The 27,257-nt window shown below is 46.8% G+C and overlaps 1 protein-coding gene across 3 annotated transcripts; it reads right to left on the reverse strand.

The window, feature by feature from the left end:
* Positions 1–1,006: 1,006 nt before the first annotated feature.
* RAB40C (RAB40C, member RAS oncogene family) lies at positions 1,007–25,815 on the reverse strand. Of its 3 annotated transcripts, none has more exons than XM_066576455.1 (7): positions 25,647–25,815; positions 20,350–20,633; positions 12,309–12,369; positions 10,556–10,616; positions 10,329–10,406; positions 8,632–8,854; positions 1,007–7,962 (listed from the first exon to the last, which is right to left on the reverse strand). In XM_066576455.1, the coding sequence occupies exons 2-7, from the start codon at positions 20,489–20,491 to the stop codon at positions 7,667–7,669; spliced, it is 861 nt and encodes a 286-aa protein (XP_066432552.1). In that variant the 5' UTR covers positions 20,492–20,633; positions 25,647–25,815; the 3' UTR covers positions 1,007–7,666. The 3 variants fall into 3 exon arrangements, with proteins under 3 accessions (XP_066432552.1, XP_066432554.1, XP_066432553.1); XM_066576457.1 differs by lacking the exon at positions 25,647–25,815 and adding an exon at positions 20,741–21,309; XM_066576456.1 differs by lacking the exon at positions 25,647–25,815 and adding an exon at positions 20,735–21,309.
* Positions 25,816–27,257: the final 1,442 nt, after the last annotated feature.

The raw sequence follows: 27,257 nt of genomic DNA on the forward strand, positions 1-27,257 counted from the left end.
CCCACCTCCCTAATTGCTTCTAACCTTCAAATCCGCAAATGCATTTAAATGTATTTGCGCAATACACTGCGGATCCTGAGCTCCCATAGAGATGAATGGAGCCACATCCGCGAGGAAATGGAGCAGACTGCGATTTTAGATCCATGCAGATACTAAATAAATACAATAAAACCAAATTCGCAGACCTAAAATTATTTGCGGAAGCCCCATTCTTTTCTATGGGCGGCAATCCGCGGCTGAAATTCGCAGAGCTCAAGAATATTGTTGTCCGATGATACATTCCCTTTAATAAAGGGACATTGGAGGCAACAATGATATATTGTATTATGCTTAGTGAAGGGCGTCAAGGGGTGGAGCATGACACCAAAAGTCTTTGCTCTTCAAGGGGAACCTGTCGCCTAAATCTAAGTTTCACTAGCCAGCAGGCGCCAAAAAAAAAAAATAAAACAAAATTCTAATGCCCTCTTTTCCTAACAAACCCATGTACAGCCATAATGATGTTCCAAAGTTATCCCATGCCATATGCAAATCATCAGAGATCAGCCCGATTCATGAGCTGCCGAGTTAACCACGCCCTCTTTCTCTGGATAGACAACTTGTCACATCCCTGTTACACAGGAGACCCTACAAGACAAAGGGGGCGTGGTTAGCTCGACAGCTCACGAACCAAGGAGGTGACTCTTCTCTGATTTGCATATGGCACAGGAACCTTATTGCATAAGTACATGGGATCGTTAGGAAAAGAAATGGTGTTAAAAGTGCCCGATGTTTTTGTCCCGCTGTCAGTTTTATGGGTAATATGGTGGCGACAGGTTTCCTTTTAAATCCCTGTGACAAGCCCCGCCCCCTCAGGCTATATACCAGTCATTGCACTGCTTGTCAGTTTTGCATGGAATGTCCCTTTAAGCATAAGCCAGAGATTTAGCAAAGGAGATTTAGCAAAACCCTCGCCATGAAATAGTGAAATTAACCACAAACAGACAGAAGAAATGCCACGTACGCCAACTTCATTTTACACAGGGATTTTAATTTAGAAAAAAATATATATAATGTTTTCACAGTTGGATAGTTGAGCCCTACACCGCACAGAGATGCTCAGCAGGGGTGCCAGGCTGGCACGGGGCAGCTGGAAAAGAAATAATAGTCCTGACTCAAATTCCATGTTTGACCAGTCATTTGAGCTTTTACTATATATTCTACCTAAGCTATAGACCGGGCAATGTGCAATATATGTAGCTCTCTGAAGTGGACGCACTACAGGTCTCAGGATCCCTTTCCCGGGTGTTTGGCTGGTCAGGCATGCTGGATGCGTATCAACCAGAGAGTAACAGGTTGCCCAAGTCTGATATGAATGATGCATAAATATCTCCTCACACATCAAATGCCAAGAGATCAAGGAAAACTAACCAAAGCAGACGAAGCGGGGGATGGAATGTTAAGTTGCATGTCGCAGCGCCTTAAAGGGCCACTAAACCTGATATCCAGCGTCTTGGATTCCTATGTGGATGTAGAAGCATGCGGAGATATGTGATATAAAGTAGTGATCAGGGAATTTACTAGACTTCCTATGAATCATTCCATTGAGGAATATTACAGTCAAGATTCATCCTCTTCTGAAATGGCTGATAACAGGAAGCAATGGAGGACATTAAAATAAAGAGTAAGCTTAAAAGGAGTATTCACATCTCAGCTTTTCATAGCCGAGGCGGGAAACTGCTGCCATGATTACCAATGGAAAGAGCGCTTGACTCTTTCCAACAGGTAGGCCGCACAAAGTTGGGTTTTCCCATCTCGGCCATGAAAAGCAGAAATGGGAATACCCCTTAATGGGTGTATATTCCCATCTTGACCAAACGTGATCGAGATGGTAACACCTTTCTGTCCAAGGTGGCAGCGAATACTGAAATAGCCAAGCAAGCTTCACTATGCTGCTTCCGTAACTCCCACAGAAGTCAATGGGAGTTATGCAAACAGTGCAACACCGTAAACCAGGTTGTTTCTAGAATGGACTTCTATGGGTGTTATGGAAACCATGTAGCTATACCTGCTCAGCTGTTTCCATAATTCTGGCTACCTTGTATAGCAGAGCTGAAGGCAGTGGGGGTCGGTACAGGAGAGCGGTGCGGGTCCCAGATATGTGGTACACACCTATCTGACATTTATGGGCTTCAAATGGAATAGCCCTTAAAGCCTACTTTTGGGCTACAGCAACACCACAGATCTTTCTAGACCACTACCTTCTACTCTCCCATTGCACCCATAAAAAGCACAATTTAAGCCATCCCCAACACAGCAAGATGGAAAAATTGGTTCCCATCTGCTATGGTAATATGGAGAATGGGGAAGGGGGACGTCAAATTAAAGGTCATTTCTAAATCAAGAAGCAAAGAAGGGGCGCACAATGCCAAGACAGGATGAAGAATTGCAGCTTAAGCAAAGCGACTTATGGTAGAAGGTAGGTGACCTGGCACTAAGCCATTAGTGTTTTCAACTTTATCGGGAGCATCTCCAAAACACTGCTAAATATTAGAAACCCCCCAATGCAAACCCAAAAGAGCCACTTATGGAAGAAGCCAACCACATTGTTCCAATATTATAACTGTATGAGAAGGCTCAACGCATGGCGTCCTTAAAGGGGACGTTCCTATAAACACCTAGGATGTTGAGAACATTTTCACTGCCACTTACTCTTTTCACATCACCTTTGGTCTATGTGTTGGAGGTATGCCAATGTACAGCCATATGATGGCATATGCCAGCCCTTAGCCATGATGTAAAAAATGTACACTTTGTGTGTGCTGCACTTTTCTATACAACTGGGGGGAAAAAAAGGTACAGGATTGGCCTCAGAAAAGTATTTGGGCACCACACTCTTACGAGAGCTGGCTAAAGGAAAATCTTTGTTGCCTATAACAACCAATCACAGCGCAGCTTTCATTTTACCTCAGGGGTACAAAAGAATGAAAGCTGTGCTGTGATTGGTTGCTATGGGCTACTTTTCTGTGGCCCTCCCTGAATATAGGCACATCCCAACCCAACAAAGGCCAAAAGGACATTCTTTTGACCTCCGTCAGGTGAATGTTGGAGGCCTATGTCTTCCTTCCGCTTATGGGCAGGAAGTAGTGTGAAATAAGACGTTCTAATGTGGCGTCTATATAATAGTTATGTCCGTCACCATTGTTAGATCTCGGGGACTATGTTTAGCGGCCCAATTCTTATGTCTATGCGGTCCAGTCAAATCTTCCTGTGACAGAAGACAGATTTTACCCGTCATATCCTTTGCTTGTCCAGGATAAACAGCTCCTAGAAGTGTCTGGCAGCTGCTTATCTCCTCTGTAGAAAACATACCAGCCGAGCCAGGTGGTTACGTTAATGGAGAAGAGGAAGGTGGCTGCTGGCTAATGCGCCATTTACACGGGACGATTAGCGCTCAAAATTTGTTTAACCATACGTATTTGAGCGATAATCGTGCAGCGTAAGTGCACAAAAAACGCTCATTTTTTATTCCCAGGTTATCGCCGACTTTCATTCAGCTTAAAAACCATCTCTGGATCGCAGCTCGTCGTTCTCTGTCAACGCTCCCCGCTTCACAGGGAGGTGAAGCGCTGAGTGAGAAGCCGCCATCCAACAGTGAAATCTGCTGAAGACCTTAGTGGGGACGTCAGCGCTTGTGCAGTCGTTTACCCGACTGTCAGCCCGTGTAAAAGGGACATAAAGTGTCTAGTTTCTCATCACTTCAAGTGCCATATACCACCGATACAGGACGACTTCTCCTTTAAGAACCTATAAACTAAGGGGTCTTTTGCACCGAGTGATCAATCGCTGAATGACGGCCGAGTCGTTTGCTTTCAAAACATCTTTACACGCACAGATAATCTTTTAAGGGTCCTTCTACACGGAACCATAGTGATTCAAGAATCACAGCCAACGACGGAATGATAATTCATTCGCTTATTCATTTTACGCGGACATAAAAACTACATTGTTCGTCATTCGCCGGGCTTTCCGTATGACAATCAATCGTTCAGTTGTACAAAAGCTAAATTGTCAGACACTCCTAGACTCCCGACACGCCAATGAGCCGAACGAGTGAAATGACAAAAACGTAAAAAATTATCTGCGTGCGTAAATGTACGTTGTTTGAAAGCCAACGCCATAGCCATTTGCTCGTTCCAAGCATTAGGGTGAATGCCAAGACTGATTTCTACTGCATTTCCTGCGACGGAAATCTGCAGCTATTAGGTTCTATTGAACCTGATAGCCTTCTGCCTGCCAATGCTCACATGCGGAAAACCGCAGCAGGAAATGAATGGCGGCATGTACTGTTTGCTGTGGATTTACGCCACGGGAGGTCTCCATTAATATAGCAATAATGGAGACCGCGGAAATCCGCAATCACCTTTTTATGTTTTTAATCACGGTACACCTGTGGCATAAATCCTCGGGCGTATCCCACGACGCTCATGGGCACGAGCCCTAAATCGCTCCGTGTAACAGGACCCTAAATATATTTACATACAATATGGAAACACGCCAGATCGCTTTTCATACCAACATTTCACCTTTTACTGCAACATGTCGATGAAGAAGATGACAGACGATATTTTATACTACATGAACAAAGCCAAGTGTCTTAAAAACCATTTCAGTCGGTAGCAAATAAAATCTTGGACTGAGACGTGCTTAGAGCTGTAGTTTTGCAGCAGTTGGAAAGCAGCTTGCTGCAAATGGGAAGAGCGGTCACTTTTTCTGCCCATAGCAACTAGGTTCCAGTCACCCAATTGGCCGACATTGGCAGTGCCAACACCTTTTCATACACTCTTTTAGACCCAGTCATTTTTCTTCCTTTTACCCTTACTGGGGTTGCCCTTTAAATTCCAGCCACCCCAGTACACACCACGGAGGCAGCCATTTTGTAAGCTGGAGCAAACCGTTTAGTTGTTTGATTATCCCCGGAAAGAGGTTATCAATTGCCACGAAGACACGAGCGATTTTCTCATGCTTTACAAGATGGCCGCTTCCAGCACTTGGCACAAATTGGTTCACTTCACTAACTTATAACTTGATTTAACCGTCACTGACTGCACTTTTATTCATGCCCTGAGACAAAGAAAGGGTTAACATACGCAGAATCCTTTTCTGATAACGGTAAAGATTAGATTTTGGTTTTTTATAAAAACTACTGTACATAAAACTTTGGGGAGAAAAATGGAAGATCGTGTGGGAGTATTGGAGCTGAGAAACGGAGGTGTAGGGATGGGTTTTATACCTGGTGATGCCCAATCTCAGCACTACTGGTGGCATTCTGCAGGAAGTCCCGTTTGCCAGTAATATGCGTCATAGACAGGCAACATGCACACTAAGCAATTCAATGGATGGTTCAATTAAAGGGGTTGTACCGGAATAGCAAGTTATTCCTTATGGGTATAACTTGGTGATCAGTGGGGGTCTCACTGCGGAGACATTGCTGGTCTCAAGAATTGGGTCCCCCTCTGCCTGTCACTACGGGGGCACTTTTTCGCCTACTTTGACATCAGAATGAATTGAGCGCTGGCCGAGGATGCGCGGTTGGTGCTCCACTTATTTCAATGAGGTTGATGGCAATACTCAAAGCACTTGTCGCCAGCTATCTCCGGCGCTCGCATTGCAAATGAGTGGAGCGCCAGTGTGCTTGTGTGACCAGTGCTCCGACTCTGACTCACTGTAGTGGAGGCAGTAAGCCTGCAATGAGGACAGGGGATTTCCATTGGGATCAGTGGGAGTCTCACAGGTGAGGATAGGGAATAACTTGCAATACTGGTCCACCCCTTTAAAAAGAGTAGCTGCACTTCATAAAGAGTGACATGTCAAAAATTTTGATCAGTGCAATCCGAGTGCTGAAGACCCCACCGACTGCAGTGCTCACCGGAGCGTTGCACCTTCGGCTGTCCTCTGCCGCTGAAGAAGTCTATAGAAGACTTCAAAAGGAGGAGATGTCTATAGATCTCTTTACAGCTGAAGAGGATCAAACAAGCCCAAAAACACTACAGTCCTTTCCTTTCAGCGATCAGTGGGGGTGGTCTCAGCACCCGGACCCCACTAATCAAAACTTTTGTTTTGTCTCTGTCAAAAGTTTTATGGAAACACGTGAATGTGCGATCAGCATGTGACATTAGGATGTGTCCAAAGTCGACAGCTACCCTACGCTTTGGCTTGCCTTCACTGTAATCTGATCCTTTTCAGTCAATTAGCCTGCAGATTTCCCATCAGATACTTGATTTTTTTTAAAAGCAGCAAATTGCGTTTTTTTCCCCTCCTTATAAAAATCAATTGCAGCCTCAAACATAACTTTCTGTGATACATGATCAGATTACAAGCCTTAAGAAGGACCAGTCTGTTTCCCGGTCATGTGTGTAATAGTAAGTACTTGTGTTTCTTAGAAGGAAACGATTTTTTAAAATTCTGCACTGTCCCTCAGTTATTCCTCCAGGAAATTTATGAATAAACTGACAAATGGGTGACAACAGTCCCCTTAGGGCCTTATTCACATGTGTGGCTTCTCTGTCTGCATTTTTTACTGACCGAATACGGCCAGCACATGGACCCACTGAATTAAAATGGTGTATTCAGAGGTTTGGTTTATTTTTACACTATACGAACTGATACTACATGTTTTCTTACTCACATGTACAATTTTGGTCCGTACGATATAAATACAGTCTAATTCATATTTCCAGGAGGAATAAATGAGGAACAGCACAATGCACAGTTCTGAGAAAAAAAAAAAAAAATTCTCCAGCATGGTTATTTTCTGGAGACTACAAGTATTCGCTAACATTTTAGGAGAGTCGATGGGTCCTCTTTAAAGGCGAGTCACTTTAGGTGCGTCATCAACATCCATATAAACCCCCAAATTATACCGCCCTCATTTCTAAACGCGCTTCATGATGGAAAGCTGGCCCCGAGATAAACAGGGTGCGTTTCCAACATTTATTGCACTGCTGATAGAGAAGTTCTTAGTCTATGAATGCTGAGGTAGAATTCTGAACTTTTTCTTTTTGGTCCCAAAAACAGGAACGATTGGGCTGAGCTGCCGTTTTGCGCTTTGCCGACAGCCGTATTGTGTATACAAAAGGACGCCATCCGTGATGCTGAATATTCCTATATACACACAGCCCTGTTAACATGGAGTCTAGAACTGCGAGATGCTCCAACTTCCAACGGCGGTTAGTAAAAAGGGGTTTATGACGAATGCTCCTTGATCGTCGCGGCCACAAGGGGGGTGTAAAAACATTATTTACAGCATGATACAGAAGAGTCGTCAGGCATGACATTTATAAAAAGTGAGGTGTCAGTTATATACTTATTTATAAATAGAGAGAAAGAAGAGGGGGTTCCTTTAGCGCAGTGCATGCTCTGCAGCTCCGGGGTGCAGGAGTGAGGAATGTCCATCATGCAGCGTTTTAACTCTTGATTTAAAAAAAAAATTTAAAATAAAAAATTAGGATGCGTTGGATGGTGACTGAGCAACAGAGAACCTTTTCTATGGTCATCATCTCCCGAGACGTGAAAAGGGCGCCATGCGTGATGCCAACTGCAGACTCTCCCGGCCACCATCACCAAGCTCTTCATTGGCATTGTAGAGTTTATTGCCTTTAGCAGCTTCACATTCTCTGGATCCCCACGGCTAGGAGATCTTACAGTTGTTTCTAGAGCAGTTCTGAGGGGGGCTTTGCGGTGGTCGAATGGACTTTGACCGTTTAAGGCTGTTGCCTTTGCTTCCCCCGCCGCTGCCGGCTGCTCCACCGCTGCCACCGGCTACAGAGTAGGATCGTCCGTGCATCATCACAGCGTTCATTCCGTTGGCCATTGAAAAGGATTTCAGGTGGCTCTTGATGGCCACTGGAAGGGGAAGCTTATCAATGAGATGTACAGGGGTGCAGGAGACGATAGCCCGGCAGCACAAATCCTGCAGGCTGAATACTAACAGAGGAAAAAGAAAGCCAAGTAAGTAACACTGCGAAACGTTCCAGTCCAATTATGACCCACCTGACACCCTGGATGCTGTGGATTGTCCGTTGTGGCAAATTTGCGTGAAATGCTGCAGATTTTGGTGCATTTTTGTCATAAATTGAAGGAAAGAAATCCGCTGTGAAAATCTGCAGCATAAACTGAAATACTGCACATTTAGAAAAGGGGTATTTTGGTACTTTTTAATTTTTTTTCTACGGATGACTGACCGGTCATCAATAGATAATCAGCAGGAACCCACTGCGCGGATCCCAGTCCATTAGCTGATCACCGGGGTCGATGTCACTGCAGTCAGGGCAGGGGCCCCAAGAATCAGCTGATCAGTGGGGATCTGTGGAGCGTCTTCTCACCAATCATCTATTGTTGACCGGACAGTAGTCATTAGAAAAAAAGTGTCACGGAATGCCCCCTTTAAAATTTGTAGTGCAGGTGAAGTTACACTGAGGATTTTCTCTGCACTGTGTGGATGAGATTTCTCAAACCCATCCGCAATGCTTGTACTGTAAATACTGCAGATTTTTCGCAGCCAATTCCGCTGAGAAAAAAAAATCTGCAGCATTTCCTACTTATGTGAACATACCCTTAAGCATCTTCAGAGCTTCCCGAGGTACCAGCACTCACCCCTGTTTGGCCTCCAGATCTTTTCCATTCCATGCCTCATCAGCACTATCCGGGACAGTTCGGTGAAGGACTCGGTCACGTTGAAGTTGCAGAGAGGGCTGACCTCAAAAAACGTCATTCCGTTCTTCTCGGCATACGCCCGAGCCTGCTCAGTGGGCACTTGCCTTTTAAAGGCCAAGTGAAGTCTATTCCCCACCAATATACGGGGGACACCTGGAGCATGCTGAGGAACAAAAAGTTTGACATAAGCATAATTAAAATTCACAAACCGTTGATAAACTCTTGTCCTTCGAGGAGACGTGCCTATTACAATGGAGAGAGGAATGAATCTCAACTCTCACTGAAAAAAAGTACTTTGAAATCCATCATACCTGAAGACTTCCAACCCTGACCCCATGAGATCTTTCATCAGCGGAAAGTTGGGAGGCTCCCACACTGGCGCATTAAAGGGGTTTTCCCATGACTCAATATTGCACCACAATACCACTCTGTACATCCTGGTTACTACATGACTGGTACCTATGACTGCTGCAGCCAATCATTGACCACAGCAGTGACCTTCTATAGTCAGTGATTGGCTGCAGCAGTCACATGTCCTAGTCAGCAGCAACCAGGAAGTACAAAATGGTTGTGCAGCAATTTTAAGTTTGTGGAAAGACTCCTTTAAAGCTATAAGCTGGTGCATTAAAGATAAGCATCTGATCAACAAGGATCCAACTGATTGGACCCACACCGATTAAGAGAATGAGAGGAAAGCAGCCAAGTGCTGTACTAGGTTATCTCTAACAGTACCACACAGATAAATAGGGGGCAAGGGATCCGGATTATTGGTGGGGATCCCAGCAGTCAGACTTCCATCAGTCATATACTTGTATGCCATCTTGTGAGGATAAGTTTAAGTATTGGAACAACCCCATTAAGTGATTACACTGTTATAGGTGCAATTACCAAAACGGGCCCTGTAATTCATCACTTTGATATTTTCCAGGTTATAACACCAATAGCCTAATTTTAAAGGCTTACCATCAATCTTCAATTGGTATGGGTAGTCCAACTCCCAAAGGCCCCCCACCCCCACAGGTGATACAATTATTGGTATACTCTAAAGGCCATTTTACATGGCCTAATTTTTGGACACGAAAATTAGTTTTCCCAACAATTGTGCCACGTAAAAGGGCCAATGATCCCATGATTGATGAAGGATTGCTCATCAGCTCAATTATTTTCAGAGTATAAAAATGATCTCCCCATGTGTGACCACTGTTCCATTCACTTCTAGTAGTACCAGTGTTTCTGGTGGCGCACTTATTATAATGTAGTGAAAGGGATTGAAGTTGGTCACAGGTCCCAAACCAGCAGAGCCGGACAGCAGCCATATGCTTACAGGGCCTATGTGATGATGTCACAGTTATGTGATCAGGGGCGGAGCTCAGAGCACCAGTGACTGATCACATGATGGTGACATCACATGTAACTCACAGACAGGTGGCCATTAGTATTTTGATAGGATGAATGAAGATGGCCGAGTGCATCGATCGATCTCCATCCTATAGAAATGAATGGAGCAGTGGTTGATCATACACACCACCGCTTCATTTACGAGGTAGTCCGGGTGCACAGATCTCAGGATCACATTTTTATCAAGAATTAGGTATATCAAAGTTACACTGTACAATCAGAGAAACAATGCACCGTACCTCATCGATTTCTTTGATCCATCGGTCTATTCCATCGAAGGACCACCGATTAGTGATATCATAAACCAAGAGGATACCCTGTAACAGGAGACAGAGCACATAATGCTTATGAACATGGCTTGAAGAATAGGTAAGTGGCTAGGCCAACTAGGATATAAAATATTGCATTATCAACTTTGTGTCTTGTCAGAAAAGAATTTGCAGGTGGGCCATAAAGAATATATTACCTGAGCGCCTCTGGAGTAAGAACGAAAGATGGTGCAAAACCTTCCCTGGCCAGAAGTGTCCCTGTGAAGAAAACCACAAAGGGTCAACAAAGTATAGGGTTGCTGCTATCCATACATAAGGAGGTCCCATTCAGACGGCCATATATTCAGGCCATCTGCTGTGTGTGTTTTCACAGAGCACAAGGCTCCAAAAAAGCCTATAAGGTTATTCTCATAGCCTATTTTTCACACAGACCTATGGGGTCCATGTGATCAAGATCGTTGCATGTCCTACAGTCATTCATTTGTAAGTATGAGAATAGCACATGCCATGGCGGTCTGTGCATATCATAAAGACAGATGTCCATGTGGTGTCCAATGTGAGCTGCGCCCCCCAGATTCTGGAGCTCAACCTGCATGCAGCCATCTAAATACGGCCTAATTCATAGTATTAGGCTGCGTCTACATGTGGCGCATCTGCATTAAACTTTGCACCAAAATCCACGGGCAGCACATGGATTTTGGGGTGCATTTCACCCCCTCCTATGAAGAGGAAATGTGTATTAAAAACCTGCAGTATAAAATTGACATGCTGCGGAATTTTAATTCACAGGCGCTGCGAATGTTTCTGCAGCAAGTGGATGGGAGGTCTTCAAAGCTCAACCATTGTACAAAGCTGTGGATTGTCCATAGTGGAAAAGCCGCAGAACCTCCACTACATGCCAACATACCCTCTCTACATCTTGAGAACAAAAATAATGGGCATCTAAATAGACTATCCCAAATGGTAAAATCACCACAAAGGTACGAATACAAAAAGGAAATAGGTGAAAAAAAAAGTTATAAAAAAAGTTAATTAAAATAAGGGTGCATTAAAACAAAGAGTTAAAAGGCTCAACTATTAAATTAACATAAATAGCACAAACACTACTGAGCTAAACCAGAGGGTAAAGTACTCAATCCAGAGGTTATCCATACATGCTTCATACAGCTCATGCTCCAGTCTCATGACGGCTCCAGTCACGATAATTGGGAAGAGGGTACCCAAACTAACTATCATTCCCTACTATCCAACATGCCCTATAACACACGAAAGTGGGGTAACCACCCTGACAAGAACGACCCCCGGATAAAAAGTCCCTAGATAGGAGACCCCAAGATATCCCTAAAGGGATAAGAGTCACGTTATAAATATAACATAAATGGGACGTTTATTAAGTGACCCATATTCCCATAAGGACAGGTTATCTTTTTTTTTTGGGGGGGGGGGGGGGGGGGGGGGAATCGCGTGTCACGACGCTTACTCCGCTTTCTTATGTTATAGGGATAGTAGGGAATGACAGAGTGAACTTGGGTCTCCTCCTCCCTCATCTCTTTTTACATACTTTCATGACTGGAGCCCTCACGAGACTGGAACTTCAGATGTATGAGGCATATGTGGATCACGTCTGGATTGGGTGTGAAAGTTCATTTATTCTTTTTGCTTTATCCTTTGGTTAAGCTCAGTCACGTTTGTGCAGCTTCTATGCCGCTCAGTCACGCTTTTGCTGCTTCTTTGCTAATTGGATTAGTCTTTTTTTTGCAACTTTTGGCTTGATATTGCCTGGCGACTTTTGGCTGGCATTTTGGGCTACGTATTTATGTGTATGTGATTTAACTACTGTGGTACCCTTACTTTAAAAATCTTAAGAAAAACGTTCATGTTTTAACTTTATCACCCATTTTCTACATCTTGAGCTAATTAACACAAATCAGGCCACAGATCCGCTCTTACCAGAGCTCAAGCTTCACCCGCCGGCCATCTAGGAGGATGGTGGTTGTTTTATAGTCAATACCTAAAAAGCAAAAAGCAGAGCGGTCAGCACATTGGACAGTTTTCTTTACACAGGTTCATTAATTTGATTAAAACCATTGTCCGGGATTAGTAAAGAGGCCCCAGCTCGGGATCTGAGGCCGCAATACGAATACAGAACTGTGCCTGCACAACACTTGTAGGCGATTGCCCATGTCATATTGCAAGCAGCCCTAGAATCCTGCCCGCCATCACCTTAATATTCAGCGGCTCTCTGCTTGTTGTCAGAACTACTCACCATTTCTTCCTATATATGTAAATTATTGATAAAGCAGATCTTGATGATGAAGGACTCTTGAAAGGCAAACAGTTCTCCGCTATTAATAAACGCCGCGCTCGCCTGCCTTCCTCCGCGCCGGTGCGGTTTGCTTCGCTACATTATGTCATCATCAATTATTTAAAGGCTACAAACAGTTCAGAGAGCTGCGGGGCGATGCTAGAAAATAACCGAAAACAAACACTGATGGATGCGGCTGCGCTCGGCGTGTATGTGCTGCGGGATAATTACATATATCCAGCATGCTGTGCAATATGCAACCCTTGCTTTTAGTGAATCCGGCACAGGATAACCTGACATTTAGCCTCTATTAACACACACTTTGGCTCAGTTAGGAATACCCGACATTCCAACAGAGCGTGGCAGGCAGAAGCAGCCGCCGCTTATCTTAGAAATCTACAGAAAAACTCAGTTTTTGCTCCCCCTTACGTCCACGTTTGCTTCGAATTTATGCAAGAAATATTAGATTTTCGAGGCCATTCTCTGGGGTCTCGCAGAGCAAACACGCAGGTTTCCTGCATATTTCCGCTAGTCCATTGATTTCAAGGGGCTATTTTGGTGCGTAATATGCCAGAAAGAAGACACTGGGTTTTTTTTTCCACGAGACTGAAAATTGCGTGAAATGGACTGATTAGGGACGAAAGCAGCGCGGGCGGACCAAACCGACAACGGTTTCTAGGTACAAACACGTTACAAAATAAGTTTGCAGTGTAACTACTTCCTGACGACTCTGGTTTGTCCAGCAGCGCTGTGTCCTTCTCCTCCTCCCCTTTGCTTGTGGTTACCAGATGGGAAGGATTCCTTACTGCCTTGGGCGGAAGAGACAGTGGTTGTACGCTTTGGGCGAGCGCACCCTATACCACTTTACGGACGCCCCACACGTGGAGCTCTCCTCATTTCTTCTTTAGGATATCAGTGACAGAACTCTTTTGGCAGACCACTATCCATGGGCAAAGTTTTGAATAATCATGCTTATTTGGTTGCCAGGCACATCTGGCGCCGCTGATCTCGCAAGGAGAAAAAGATCAGTCGTGGTTAAAGAAAGTCACCCCCCCCCCCCCCCATCCTTTTTTTTTTGCCTATTGACAGCAGAAATCGCAAGCATAAGATTAGACAGGAAATGCCATAGAAAACCTCCTATGCACAGCCGGTATGACACAGACATTGGCGCGCTCCCCTCTATTATTACGCACAACCATAGCAGCCCACAGTGGTTTATGATGCCTTTGTGTTGCTGGAGTTTGTCTAGAATTCGTCTAATGGAAAAACTGGAGCTCACATGTGAAGAAGTTCCATTTCCTTTCTATTGATCAAAAACAAGAATGAAATCTGAGCGGCCGGCGCAAGCCCGGAGTCCGCAGCGACCGTAGGGGCAGAACGCGTGCCCGGCTGTCTAGGAGAAAGTGGCTCCAGAGCCGCCTGCCTTCTGTCTGGCAGTCAACGCCGCAGCAGAACCGGTGATCACAAATACCGACCAGAGCTGCTGCCGCTTAACAAACCCATATTAGCTTGGGCAGTGGCTAATGGCCTTGTACCCAGGGCTCTTATGGATGCCCCAGTGACAGTGAAGAACTTAAAGGGGTTGGGTTCAGCTATAAAGTTATCTCCTATCCGTGTAAACACTGGCCAGACGTAAGTGAGAGATGCTAACCCGGCCTAGGTAGCGGGAAGGAAGGTTTCAAGTCATGGAAAGACCAAGAAGTAACTCAGCTTTTCCACACTCCTGAATGGCAACTTCTAAGAAGATGTAATGAAGTGTATGTTCACACGGGGCGGATTTTTTGCGATTGAAATCTGCGACTGTTGCAAAATGATCAGCAAATTCACAACAGATCAGCTACACCTTTTCCAAGAGGAAGGTCTGCACATGCTGTTGCCAATCTGGTGCGGATTTACGCCTCTCCGTTGGTATCCGACGCTATAACTGAAACGCTGCGGATCCAAAAATCGGCTCCGCAGGTTACTTGCCGCACTGATTTTGGGCGGATTTTCGTCCTGCAGCATGTTAGCGACATTTGTAAAATCTCTGCCACTACCGTAAATGCCGCGGATTACGCACAGAGCATCTGCCTCATATGAACGTACCCGAGGGCTACAGTCACACCAGCATTTGGGCGTCTGAATCTCTGCCCAAATGCATCCTACCTATGACGGAATCAAATGGCGCTGAATGGGCTCAATTGCCTATAAAGGGGTCGATCCGGCATTTTCCTGAAGGAAGTAGCAGCGATCACTGTGCGATATCGTCTGGGATTTCCCGCTGGATCTGCTCAGATGCTCCGGTCTAAGAAAGAGCTGAAGTCTTAAAGAAGGGGACGGATGACTGATCACATTGCGCAGAGTTCGGAGGACGCAGAACAGAGTGCAATGGTATTCTAAATAACGCAGAAATCATATTGCAACGACCTGACTGCGTCCCCCGCCCCCGCGTCTTGTGATCCATCATCCACACGGCGATGCTCTCCAAGTCATTTCCCAGAAGCTATTAGGGGTAGATGCAGTATTTCCAATCATGTAAATGGCTTTTCCTGCAGAGGCCTGTGAGTAATCGTATCCTCCAAATAACGGGGAAAGAAGATCTCTCCGTCCAGGGAAAACTTGGCTGCAGAGAGGAAAAGTTTATTAACCATTTGCGGTGCGAACTGAACACCATTTATTCCTATGGACGGCACTTCTGACACCTACAAGGTATTTGCAGAGGATTCTGGGGAGGCGCAGTGACTAACACCAAGGTGACTGCCGTCTCCTATATTTACCAACCTGCAATCTACGTATTTTTATACCTGTGCGTGCAGCAGGTTGTATCGCCACGTCCTCGCCACGGGGTGTGAGCCCGCCTAGCAAACAAATGATTTCTGGCCTTGTGATTGCACTGGAAAGAAAACTGTTGTGACTCACGCCCCAGGGGGAACCTCATGTGAGTTTAGGAAAATACTGAGGAGGGCGGAGAGGAATTTCATTTTTAGGAATAACCATGGGAAAGCTTCTGAGCGTGAAGCTTGGAAATGGTAACAAACACATCATGAAGGCCCGCCGATTGTACAGTAGAGGGCATGCAAACCGTGCCACTGAAGCTGTATACCGGCTGGCACTGCCATAGGTCACCTTAGTGGTGCGGCATGCCACCAATCATGCAGTAGATCCACCGCAACATGACAGACAAGATAGCACGGCACCTTGCGCCAATCCATATAAAAAAGTTATAAAAATGGCAAAACGCGCCAGTAGGACTCAGTTATAGACAAAGGGGTGCTATTGGGTTTGGCATTTCAATTATTCAGTGTTGTCCTAGACGCTAAACGATCAAATTGAAAGAAAGCGGGCTAAAAGCTGTACTTTTGGGGGCATCATGTCCTGAGTGCCACTGTGTTATCATGAATGAGAATTACTGGCGTGTAGATTAGATGAACCAGCGGATGGCAGGGCTGGTGATGTTGACCCATATATGACATTATATTGGGTGGCACATTATATATACAACTTACTTCAGACTCTGAAACGGGTCCCCCAGTATTAGGGCCCATTAGCATGGGCGTATGCAGTTCTGGTCTGTGAAAAGCAGACTCATTTCACTACGTGTGTGTATGCATTGTTGGTGCGTATGCCGTTTTTATATCCGTGTAGCATCAGATGTCGTATCGGTTTCTTTAGGCATAAAAATCTATGGTGTAATCTATAAATGACGGCCCGTTTACTGTGAATGAAGGTGGGCGCGCTCGCTGAGTGATCCCTGTTCCTGTGTGCACAGGAGCCAATAATGCTGGGACGGCTGCGGAGTGCTGAAGTGCCTGACAGTCACGCCGTGGGAAGGGGTCCAAAGGGTCCTTGTACACAGGCTGATTCTTGGCCCACTGTAACGAGCACCGATCGGGCACTCGTTTAGATGTATTCATGCTGGCCAAGAATCACTAGTTTCGGGGTGAATGATGTTACTATACCTCTTCATTCCCAACGAGCGGTCACTGGTCAGCGGCACATTTCCTGCTCGCATGAAGAGATGCGCAGCTGACCCACAAACATTTTTTGTACTTTCTAAAAAGCAACGGTCAACCCCGAAACACGCGTTCGCTCCTTTGTCGGCCGATCAGGATCACACACACATACGTGGCCGATGAGCAGGTGAAAGTACATTTGGGCATGATCATCAGGCTGTGCAAAAGGGTTTTAAGAGGCTGCCCGCTGCCACCAGAGTTGGGCCGGCTGCACACGGCATTGCAGTATCAAGAGCGGGCGTCCGCCACCAGATTCCGCAGCAAGTACCACCCATAGCATGCTGTGGAAAAACTTTCCTGCCCACAAGCAAAAATCCATTGCAGGAAAAACAAAAAGTGCAAGCAAGCTTTATTTTAGTGTGGGCTACGCACGGACGGCATTCATTGAAGTCAATGGAAGCAGTCCGACCTGCTACAATCGTCATTGAGGAAAGGCGGCGGGATCCATGTTATCGTCTAGCGATGGCACTGTCAAATCTGTACTGCACATGTGCAGCCGCTGACATGTCAGCAGCACAGAAGAAAAGAATCCGGACAGGTACGCGGCGTCAACGGCCGGGCACCGGGTCAGATTCCGCTGCCGGATTCCACATGCGGAATCCGACCCAGTCGTGTGCATGCAGCCTGAAGGTGCGTTTACTCGGTACGATATATCATTCACCCAAGCGAACGACTCGTTTGCTTTCAAACCCTGGAGGTTTACACGTAGATAATCGTAAAAACGTTTTGGAATTTCGCTCCTTCGTTTGCTTGCGTTTATACCGAATGATGAAGTGCTAAAGTGGGTGTGGAGGTGTGTGAACAGAGCTGTAAGTATGTGCGCAAAAGTATGCGATTGGCTGTTGGAAGAACAAAAGCAAGTTTGAACACGCCTCCCCAAAAAGTGCTTTACTATTGGCTGGTAAAGCATCGGAGGATCGCGGAAGCACTTTATGACGTTTGCCACAAGAGCGACATAAAAGCCTTGAGAACTCATTCACAATTCCGACCGCCTGGAGAGTGCCGCCGACGCCTGCACAACAGAACGAGGATTACATCCTGCGATCGCTGGCAGCCTATCACAGAGCATGGCACGGCGCATAAAACTGCACCCGGACAAACAATCAGCCACCCTCTCCAGTCTGCGAACGACGGCTGCTTAGTCTGCAGAAAACGAACAGTTTGTCGTTCGCCATGTTTAACTGAGCGACTATCGTTAGTTTTCGCATGTCTAAATGATTTTTTGAACTGTGGTAGTTACGTGTAAAAGGGCCTTCAGTAACGCAGGAGTGAGCAGGGCATGGAAGACTTCTTTATGAACATGTGTAGAAGAAATCTCTCCGAGTTCCAGCACCCACACTTCCCCATAATCCGCTGGCTCAGCAGTGGGCACTGCTTTGCATGTGAATGCCACAGATCTCCGCTAATGCCCAATATGCATAAGAGAGCCTCATGTCGCTGGTGTACCATGCCAGTCTATCAGTTCCTTGCAGGAGCACTCATGCATCATGGGAGGACAGACTTCCATATATTAAGAGGTTTTACTCTAATCCATGTACGCCAGATCCTCATAAACCATTCATTTATTAGAAAAGCCATGTATTGTTCCCTGTTATCAGCCATTTCAGGCTGGGAGATTCAGTGATGAACATCCCCATTTTATCTCACTTGTCCCCAGAATCTTTTACATACATATGAATGTTATGAGCAGACGTCTTAGAAGATGCAAGTTTTCTTATTTATGTTGTGTGACCTACTAAAGGGATTCTCCAGGGTGAAAGAAGTAAAAAGTGAGCTGAAACGAGAACGGCGTCTTCCTGCGCTACACGAGCGGATGGAGAACAAGTCTCCCTGGGACCAAGATATAGCAGAATGTATATTAGAACATATGGGTGTAATGGCCCCTCATGTAGTGAATAGAACCCATTGACTTATGTCATTTGTGTGCGCAAAAAAAACCAAAAACCCACAGAATGCTCTACTTCTGGGTGCATTTTTGCACTAGAAGTCCCCATGAAAGTCAATGAGGGGGATGTGTTTAACAGAGGTATGTGCAATACGCCAGCTGATGCATGAAAAAAAGCGTAATTCTTCTGGGAAAAGAACTCATTAGGCTAATTAACCAATGGATGGGCCTGAGGTTGCACGCAAAAAGGTACAGTAAAATACGCAGACACAAGGGGGAAAAAAAGATTTTCATAGTCTTGAACAGAATGCTAAAATGATGCGGGTTTTGCCAGTTAGGTCCTGTGCAGGACGGTTACCCTAGGAAGGGCTTCGCTTGCTTCACTACGTGCTGCTGACTTGGGTCTCATATGCCGAAATCGGCTTTCGGATGGAACTTCCAAAAAGCATTTTACGAGGACAAACAAGCGTGGCGGCTGCACTTTTCTATTCTCCTACACTAATGGAAATGTACGGAAACCCTGTGAAATGGAGCCCTAAGCGGTCTCCGTTTGACATATTAAGGCTCTGTTCACATCTGCGTCAAAGCCTCAACAGCGGTCAAAGTCTCCGATGCAGATTATACGCTGCACGATCTTGTCAGAGCAAATGCTATAGGGAAGGGCGCAAAGCAAAAAAAAGGACCCCATTATAGTAAATGGGGTCAGTCTGGTGCCGTTCAGTTCCAAGCGCTCCCAGGGTTTGTTCTCCGGCTCCCATGACAGAAGCACAGAACATTAGGGCTCCATCCAGCGTTCTGCCTGAATGCAGTCTTCAGCGTCTGAGAAGACCCTTCCAAGAACAGAAGTCCCGGACGGGGGAGGAGTATCGCTGCGTTAAAAAGCCTCATTGAATTACAAAAAAAGGACAAAAGTCCCAATTACATGTAGGCAGTGATTGCAGGCCTGAGCGCAGAGAATGAAGGCAGAGCGGATAAACTGGTTTGATTGGAGTCAGCTGGTCAATATCTCTCAAAACAAAAAGAGTATTTGTCGGCGGCCGACAGTAAGAACTGAGTGCTTCTACTACATAACTGGTGATGACCTGCAAGATTAGGATGAGACAATCAGTCCGCAGAAGTCTGAAACTGGGCTGGGGATAAGCTCTCAGGCCACCCACCCGCGGACAGAGGAGAGGTGAGCAAACATTACACATCCAGCACTGGGAAAACAAACCAAGCCTTTACCTTGGGGGCAGCGGTGCTTTAGCTGGTCACGTCCCCTTTGGATTAGGCAGCAGTACGAGGGAGGGGGACCCCTTATATAGGCAATGAAAATGCACAATTAAGGCCCCCATACATAAACTTAAAGGTGGGGCTGGTGACGCCCCCAGCGATAATGGCTCCTCTGCCTTTATAAAGCAGCAATGATCACTCAGTGAAGGGAGACGGAGCGATCCGAGGATTATTCCAGCCCGCCCGCCTCCATTCGCAGTTGTTCTTCTACGGTCGGCTGCCTGTTTACACGGGCCAATCGTCAGTTTTTATGCGTGAAGAAACTGAACGCCGAACGACACGCAAACTAATTATCGTTCGTTGCTCAGTCGCTGCTTGTATTTACACCGAACGATATCGTTCCGACTTCCGCGATCCAGCGACGATCTGAGCGATTATCGGCTCACGTAAAAGGGCCCTAAGAAGTGTTCCTAATCAATAGGGATCACAGCGGTGCATACCCCATTAAAGCGTGAATAATGCGCATATCCTACTGCTACACCATTACTTACTATGCGATGGCCCAGATTATAAAAGGCGTACAATAAGTATGCTTACCGTTGCTATAGGAGTACGGGGACTCGGATGCTCCGTCCTGCAAACTCTCCAGGATCTCGCCCTTTCCGACGTCGCTATCTCCCACCAGCAGGAATTTGAGGAGGTAGTCGTAGCTTTTCACAGGGCTGCCTTGTGTGCCCATCCTCCTCTCAGATGGCCAACGGCATTTCAGGCTTCTCCGAATCGTCCGCTGCCCACCAGAGATGTCCGGGGACGGTCTGTAGAGACTGTGCGCTCCTCACTTCTGCCTCATTGATCTATTCCTGAGAGACGGGGCGGGGATCCTGCAAAACACAATACAACAACTTTCACCAAATAGCCAGGGGCGGAAATAGTCTGCAAAACCGTATGTACGGCGAACACACCAGATAACTCACGGACTCACATCTACCTCTGCCGGTAATTGTTCCCTTGTCCACGCTCATTCCCCGGTTCTAGAGCATAAAAGGCCATTCTTCCCATGGGTTGGCATAATGATGAAGGGAGAGGTATAGCAGCGTCCTCCAATGGGGGACGAGAGGGGCGGCAGCCACTCCTTGGCAGGGGAGCGGATTACACAACTATTTGCATGAAGAGCAAAACACAGGCAGATGGCTCTGCATCTTAACCCTCGCATAGCTGCCACAGTCAGGCCGGGGTCAGTGCGAAGCATTGCAACGCAAGCCTCTCCAGCACTGATGGAGTTAACCCGCTGAGAGCAAAAAAAAAAAAAACACGCAGTTGGCTTTCAGCATATATAAGAAAACCTCCAGCAAATTCAAACCCCATAAGACTCACGCCAGTCAATCGATTGACATTAGAATTCACGCCTGTTTTAGTGTACGGAAAAAAGGGAGGGGGTATTGTCAAGCATCCGGATGGGAGGGGGTGTAATCCACCTGCCGCCCCAACAGACAAAGCAAACAGAAGGGGAAACACAACCACAAAGACCCTGATCCCTATCCTCATTATTACCACGCAATTAGGGGCCGCGTTTCAGCCGTTCGTCAGATGAATAGGTTTAAAAAAAAAAAAAAAAAAAAAGTATTTAATAAAAACTATTGCTCGATGCATCCACGAACTAGAATTAGTCAGACGTCTTCACAGGTACGTGCTTTTGTATCCGTCTGACCTCTAGTTTGCACAGGGTTTGTAGTGGGATATAAGACGGAGCAGGACACGCTTTCTGGCCTGCCGCAAAAAATAAACACCATTCTTGACATATACTTTTATATTACAGTCAACAGAACACGTACAGGAGGGGGCGCTGTACAATTCCAATATAGTGATGCATCGGGTTTTTTCTAAAATGCCTATAAAAAAAACAACAACTTTTGAAAATAAGACTTTACAGTGAAAAATATAAGAAATCGCAAATCTATACGATTACTGTGAACGCTTATGTTAAAAAAAAATACATGGTTGCTTAAAATTGCAACCGCTCGTATACCAGTAAGAAGCCGTTCGCGGCACGCTATTAAGTAGGATAAAATCAGAGTTAATACATTTAAGACTGCGCAGTCCGTGCCGGCAGCGGCACCCGGTATCAGCCGCTGGTCATCTACTATGCAGGATAGGTCATACGCAGGAAAAAAACACTCACAAGTTGCTTTTAGACAAAATGATTAGCGTTCAAAGGAGCGAAAACGATAAATCGGTCTAAACGCAGCAGGGTGAATGACAGCCATAAAAACCATCCTTGGTTCATTCATCTGTGGTTTGGCTTGAACAGCGCTCGTTCAGTCCTTCTCATTCACTTAGGCTAGCTTCACATGGGCGAGAGTGATATCGCGCCCTCATATCGCCCTCCATGTGAAAGCCCGGTGGACACAAGGCGTTTTCATGTAGTAACAACCTCGCATCACTTCAGGGATGAAGGGAATCCCCGCCGCGACTGTCAGAGGATCGCAGAGTTCTCCTATTGCTTTTAATGGGGCCGGCGCTTCTGCCGCTGGCCCGCGTTTGAAACAATGGGGCTGTGATGAGAGATCACGCAGCCAGATGGAACATGCCGCAATTCAATTCTCGCATTGCAGTGTGATGCGGGAAAACATCGCTTGTGTGTGTGACCCTATTCAGTTGGTTCAGCCACAGGGGATCCCCTTTCTTAAGCAGAAAAGCAGAATCCACCACACAGATGTGAAACCACCCAATGGTGATCAATGGGGGGATTCCCCAGAATCAGACCACCCCTAATCAGATATTAGGGATAAGCCACCAATTTTTAAAGCCCGGATAACCCTTTTAAATACAATCGGCGTCTTCCGTTCACGACGGCTGCAAGGACTGGACCCTGGCTTGGCACATCAATATTAATCATTACTGTGGGAAAAGCTCATTAAACATCACATTTCCATAATCAGCCGTAAGTTACAGGGGTGTGTTGTAAGAACGCATGTACATGAGCCGCACTAAACCCGCCAAACCGGTCCCTGAGCCCTCGCTACACTCAATCACTTTCCATTACAAGTGTGGCATGCGGGCCGTCAGATCATTAGATGATGTATATATGTGATCATACCCGGCAGCCCCCTTGTGTATAATGTACTTGTCCTCATCCCATTACCTCCCATCATCCGTACTGGCACATGTGGGCATGAGCGGAGGTGGCATATGGCTGGCGCTGGGGGCTCAGCCGTCCCAGCGGAGGAGAGAATGTGCCAGACAATAGTTTGGAAACAAAGAATCTCAGTTGCTGGTGTTATTAGGACGGCAGGTCCTACCAGGTCTTGTGTTGTGACAACACCGGTGACATTTCTACCTCGTGTCCTTATACATCAAAGCCAACCTCGCTGATTAGAATGTGATCAGCTGGCAACTGTCCCCGATAGCGGCAGGACTTTACATGTCCAGCAGCCAGAAGGAAAACAACCATGGGGGGGGACAACCCTGAGATAAGCTGCATATGATGGTCTGGGGCTGAAATACAGATCCGATTCTTTCGAGTGTATACGGCACTGGGCCGCGTAAATACAGCCGAAGGGCTCAGTCACACGAGCGGATGATGCAAGCGCGTTACATACACGGTTCACAACATACATCACACGGCCATGAAAATCACGCGAGACACGAATATGAACCCCGTTCTTTTTAATGAGGTCATATACGCATCACAGTGTGGGAAAAACAAAAAACACGTCCGATTATTGGGCGCTCCCTCGGAACGCATCACCCATTGTTTTCAATAGAACAGGAAAACACCCCGCACGCCATGTGATGTGTATTCCCATCCCATTGAAAACAGCGGGAAACACTCGCCGGCCTTAGGGTGCCATTACATGATCACTGACAGCAGTCGCTAGCACTCGTGTTTTCCTGACAATTGCCGGGCTGCACTTGCAGGTTCAGCCCGGCAATCAGGCTAACTTTGCTCAATAGTATCCAATAACATGCCATTACCCACATGGATGTTCTCAGCGCTTCCTGGCTCATCCCACCGCATGCTACTTACAATTGTCACTTCCACCCCGGCTTGTCACTTGTTTTACTACATCCTTTGCACCGCTGTGTCAGCCAGTGCTTCCTCCGTCCTTCTCAGTACTCTAATGCCACCCACTACACCGCTATACACCACCCCCTGCATGCCCAGATATAAAGGCGGGCACATGCCAAGTACAAAACACAGCGATTGAACTGCCCAATCCAAGGGAAGGTGACGCAGTGAAGCAAAGGAAAACAAACTGATAAATCTACCAGATCTGTTAAAAAGGAAACTATGGCTTCCGCCTGAATTCCGTACAGCGCCATTGTTGATGTCAGCTGTTCACAAAGTGCTGCCCACAACAGATGACTCGATGCCGCATACAAGATGCCATGACAAACGAGCAAACACTTCTTAGTAGGGCGATCGCAGTCACTTCACAATCACCCAGTGATGCTGAGCGTCACTGAGCCATGATGCCAGCAGTAGGGGGCACATGACCGCTGATTGGCTGCTGTAGTCACATGACACCTTCATGTAAACAAGCACAGGAAGGACGCCAGAAGTAGTCCCCGATTCTATTTTTCCAGCCACGGAGCTGTGCGAGGTCTTGCTTTTTCTTTATGGGAAGAGTTGTAGTTTTTATCAGTACCTGTCTGGAATACAGGGGGCTTTTGGATTGTTTGCATTTTTGGGGGGGATGGGGGGCGAATGAAAGAAAATGAGTACTTCTGGCATTTCTTTTTTTTTGTAATTATTTTTGCAGTGTTCACCAGGTGAGATAGAATTTTCCCATTTTTTCAGTCATTACGAAGGCAGTAATACTCACCATGTTGCTTTTTAACATTTTTTGGTATTTTATTAAAGGGTTAATGAAAACAAACATCTACAAGATTACGTCGTTTCTCTTGCTGAGAACAATCACATTAAAGGGTTATTGTTGGGAAAACACAAATGATTTTTGTTTATATTAACCCTTCACTGCATTTTGCATCATACGATACAGTAAACAGATTCCCATATATGTCTAAAGGGAATGGTTCTGCCTCTCTACTGCATGGTGTAACAGATATGAGACACTCCGTGGTATTACGACGTGCTTCTCGGAGCAGCCACTAGATGGCGTGGTTGGTCAATTGCAGAGTATATAGAATATAATTTGTCATCTTTTTGGAAATCTGTGAAGGGTTAAACTATTGAACATTTTGACCCTATAACTAGTGCCTCAGGGGGACCTGAGGATGAAGTCATTCGATCGCTAGAATAGTACACCGCATTACAGATGTAGTGCGCTCTACTAGGCCCATGACGGCGGCATGCATATGACTGCTACAGCCAATCAGTGGCCATGTGCCATCCTCCTGGCATCACAGATGCCATCCCTGATGTAGAGTGGCAGTTGTTTGGGCACATGGCCCCTGCAGCCACTAACAAAGCGTGTCGTGCGAGCTCCGTGTGCGATTTACCGTTGCAGATCTCGCTAGGACATCTCGGCTGTCACCAAATTGAGCGCCGCACTGCAACTTTATCTGCCCATAGAAGTTCATGTAAAGGACTGACGGGTCTGTGATTGGAACGCAAAGACAAAGTTGCGGCGGATGTCACATGACTCAGCATGAATCTACCAAACGTGACAACCTGTGTTGTTTTTCTTGCCACACAACAACAACCCTCCGATCAAAGTGCATGCTGGGACTTGTAGTTTTACGCCAGAGCTCAGCAAAGTGTTATGAAACTACAACTCCCAGCAAGACAGGGCAGGGCACGCTGGGAGTTGTAGTCTTCACCCACCTGGGGAGCCACAGGTTGTAGGCCATGCAAGGTAACGTCAGAGCTCCCTGCTGCAGACGGGGTAAAAAAGCACCGGATACGGCATGAAGTAACAGGCGGAACTCACCGACTTGAGGAAAAGGACTAGAGGCCTAGGCGAGCTCGGGCTGCGGCCTCCTCCGCCCACGGTGCTAGCTGTGCGGGAATGCAGGTCTTCAGAGGCCGCCGCCGCAGCTCCGGGCCCAGCTCAGCACTCAAAGCTTTAGCGCTCCAACCCGCCTCCTTCTCCTCTCTCTACTGCGCAAGCGCCGACTGACGCGGCCGACGTCAACATAGAGACTACATCCCCAGTGCGCGGCTCCACCCCGACCGCAGCGAGGAAATGTGCACAGCGCCACCTATTGGGAGGCATGAAAAGTGTGTTGGAACTGATAAACGGATAGCCCCAACCGTCCTATGACGCAAACGAACGGACATTGCGGACTATAATGGGAACGGATCCGTTTACCTTCAGTTCGGCTGCCTCCACATCTGCACTGGAAGGGCTTTTTCTTCCTGCTAAAAACCGGGCAGCTGTGCAGAAAGCAAATGGACCTCGTTGTAGTCAATGGAGTTTGTTCGGCGCTGTTCGGTTCCGTCATCAGATGGACCCGTTCTGCCGGGGATTCCCTGAACGGAGCAGGAAAGCGGAACCCTGAATGCAGATGTGAAGTCAATGGAAGCCGTTCGATCCGCGGCCTGGACGCAATTGTATTGGGGGGAGCAACGGGATAGCAGGAGTTCAAAAGAAATCAAAACTCCACTGTGCGTGTATGGCGGCCGACGCTTCTGTACACATCCGCAGTGAAGAAAATGACCCGGATGTGTAAGCAGGGTCCTTGGCCGCGGGCAAGGTCGGATTGGGCTGCGGGCTCCCACATGGGGAATCCGATCCGCCCGTGGCCATTGCGCCTAAAAATCACAGCATGTCCTATTCTTGTCTGATTTTCGGACACGAATAGCGTATATCAATGTGTGGCGCTTAGCGCTTCGGATGAGTGCTGTCCGATGTGAGTTGTGCCAAGGAGTCTTAGGCCTCATGTCCACGGGCAAAAGAACAATTAAAATCCGCAGCGGATCACCCGCACGCGGATCCGCACCCCATAGGGATGCATTGCCCACCTGCGGGTAGATAAATACCCGCGGATCGTCAATAAAAGTCAATTTAACAAATTCTGGAGCATGAAAAAAAATGGACATGCTCCATTTAGGTGTGGGTCTCCCGCAGGCTTCTATGGAAGCCTGAATTAAACTCACCTGCTCCGGGCGATGCGGACCTTCCTTCCTTCGCGGCAGGATCTTCTTTCTTCGGCCCGGCGGGTGTGCCCAGCGCATGTGCGCGGCACGCAGCTGGCGTGCCGAGCACATCCACCCGGCCGAAGAAAGAAGATCCGTCCGCGAAGAAGAGAAGGTCTGCCCGGTCAGCTGCGGGTAAGTTTATTCTTCTTTTCAGCCCTCATGTCCGCGGGGCAGGAGGGACCCGCTGCGGATTCTCCATGGAGAATCCGTAGCGGGCCTGATTTTCCCTGTGGACATGAGGGAAGTAGCCTAATGCGTTCCTGATCCCGTCATGGCTTCCATCACATTTCTGGAGCGTTCCCACTGCGGTTTTTATTCCGTACCACAAGCGTAATGAGAACAACCGGAGCCCTTGTAAGGGCCTGTTCACACCAGCGGTTGTTGCTTCTGGATAGCGCCA

Source organism: Eleutherodactylus coqui, chromosome 8 (genome assembly GCF_035609145.1).
Source record: "Eleutherodactylus coqui strain aEleCoq1 chromosome 8, aEleCoq1.hap1, whole genome shotgun sequence".
Lineage (NCBI taxonomy): Eukaryota > Metazoa > Chordata > Amphibia > Anura > Eleutherodactylidae > Eleutherodactylus > Eleutherodactylus coqui.

Excerpts from the sequence above, each read along its gene's own strand:
- RAB40C (XM_066576455.1), bottom strand. The coding sequence starts at position 20,491 with ATGGGCACACAAGGCAGCCCTGTGAAAAGCTACGACTACCTCCTCAAA. Across the intron at positions 10,407-10,555 it reads CTTACTCCAGAGGCGCTCAG|GGTATCCTCTTGGTTTATGA; the intron begins GTAATATATTCT and ends CTCCTGTTACAG. Across the intron at positions 8,855-10,328 it reads GGATCAAAGAAATCGATGAG|CATGCTCCAGGTGTCCCCCG; the intron begins GTACGGTGCATT and ends TTTGTTCCTCAG.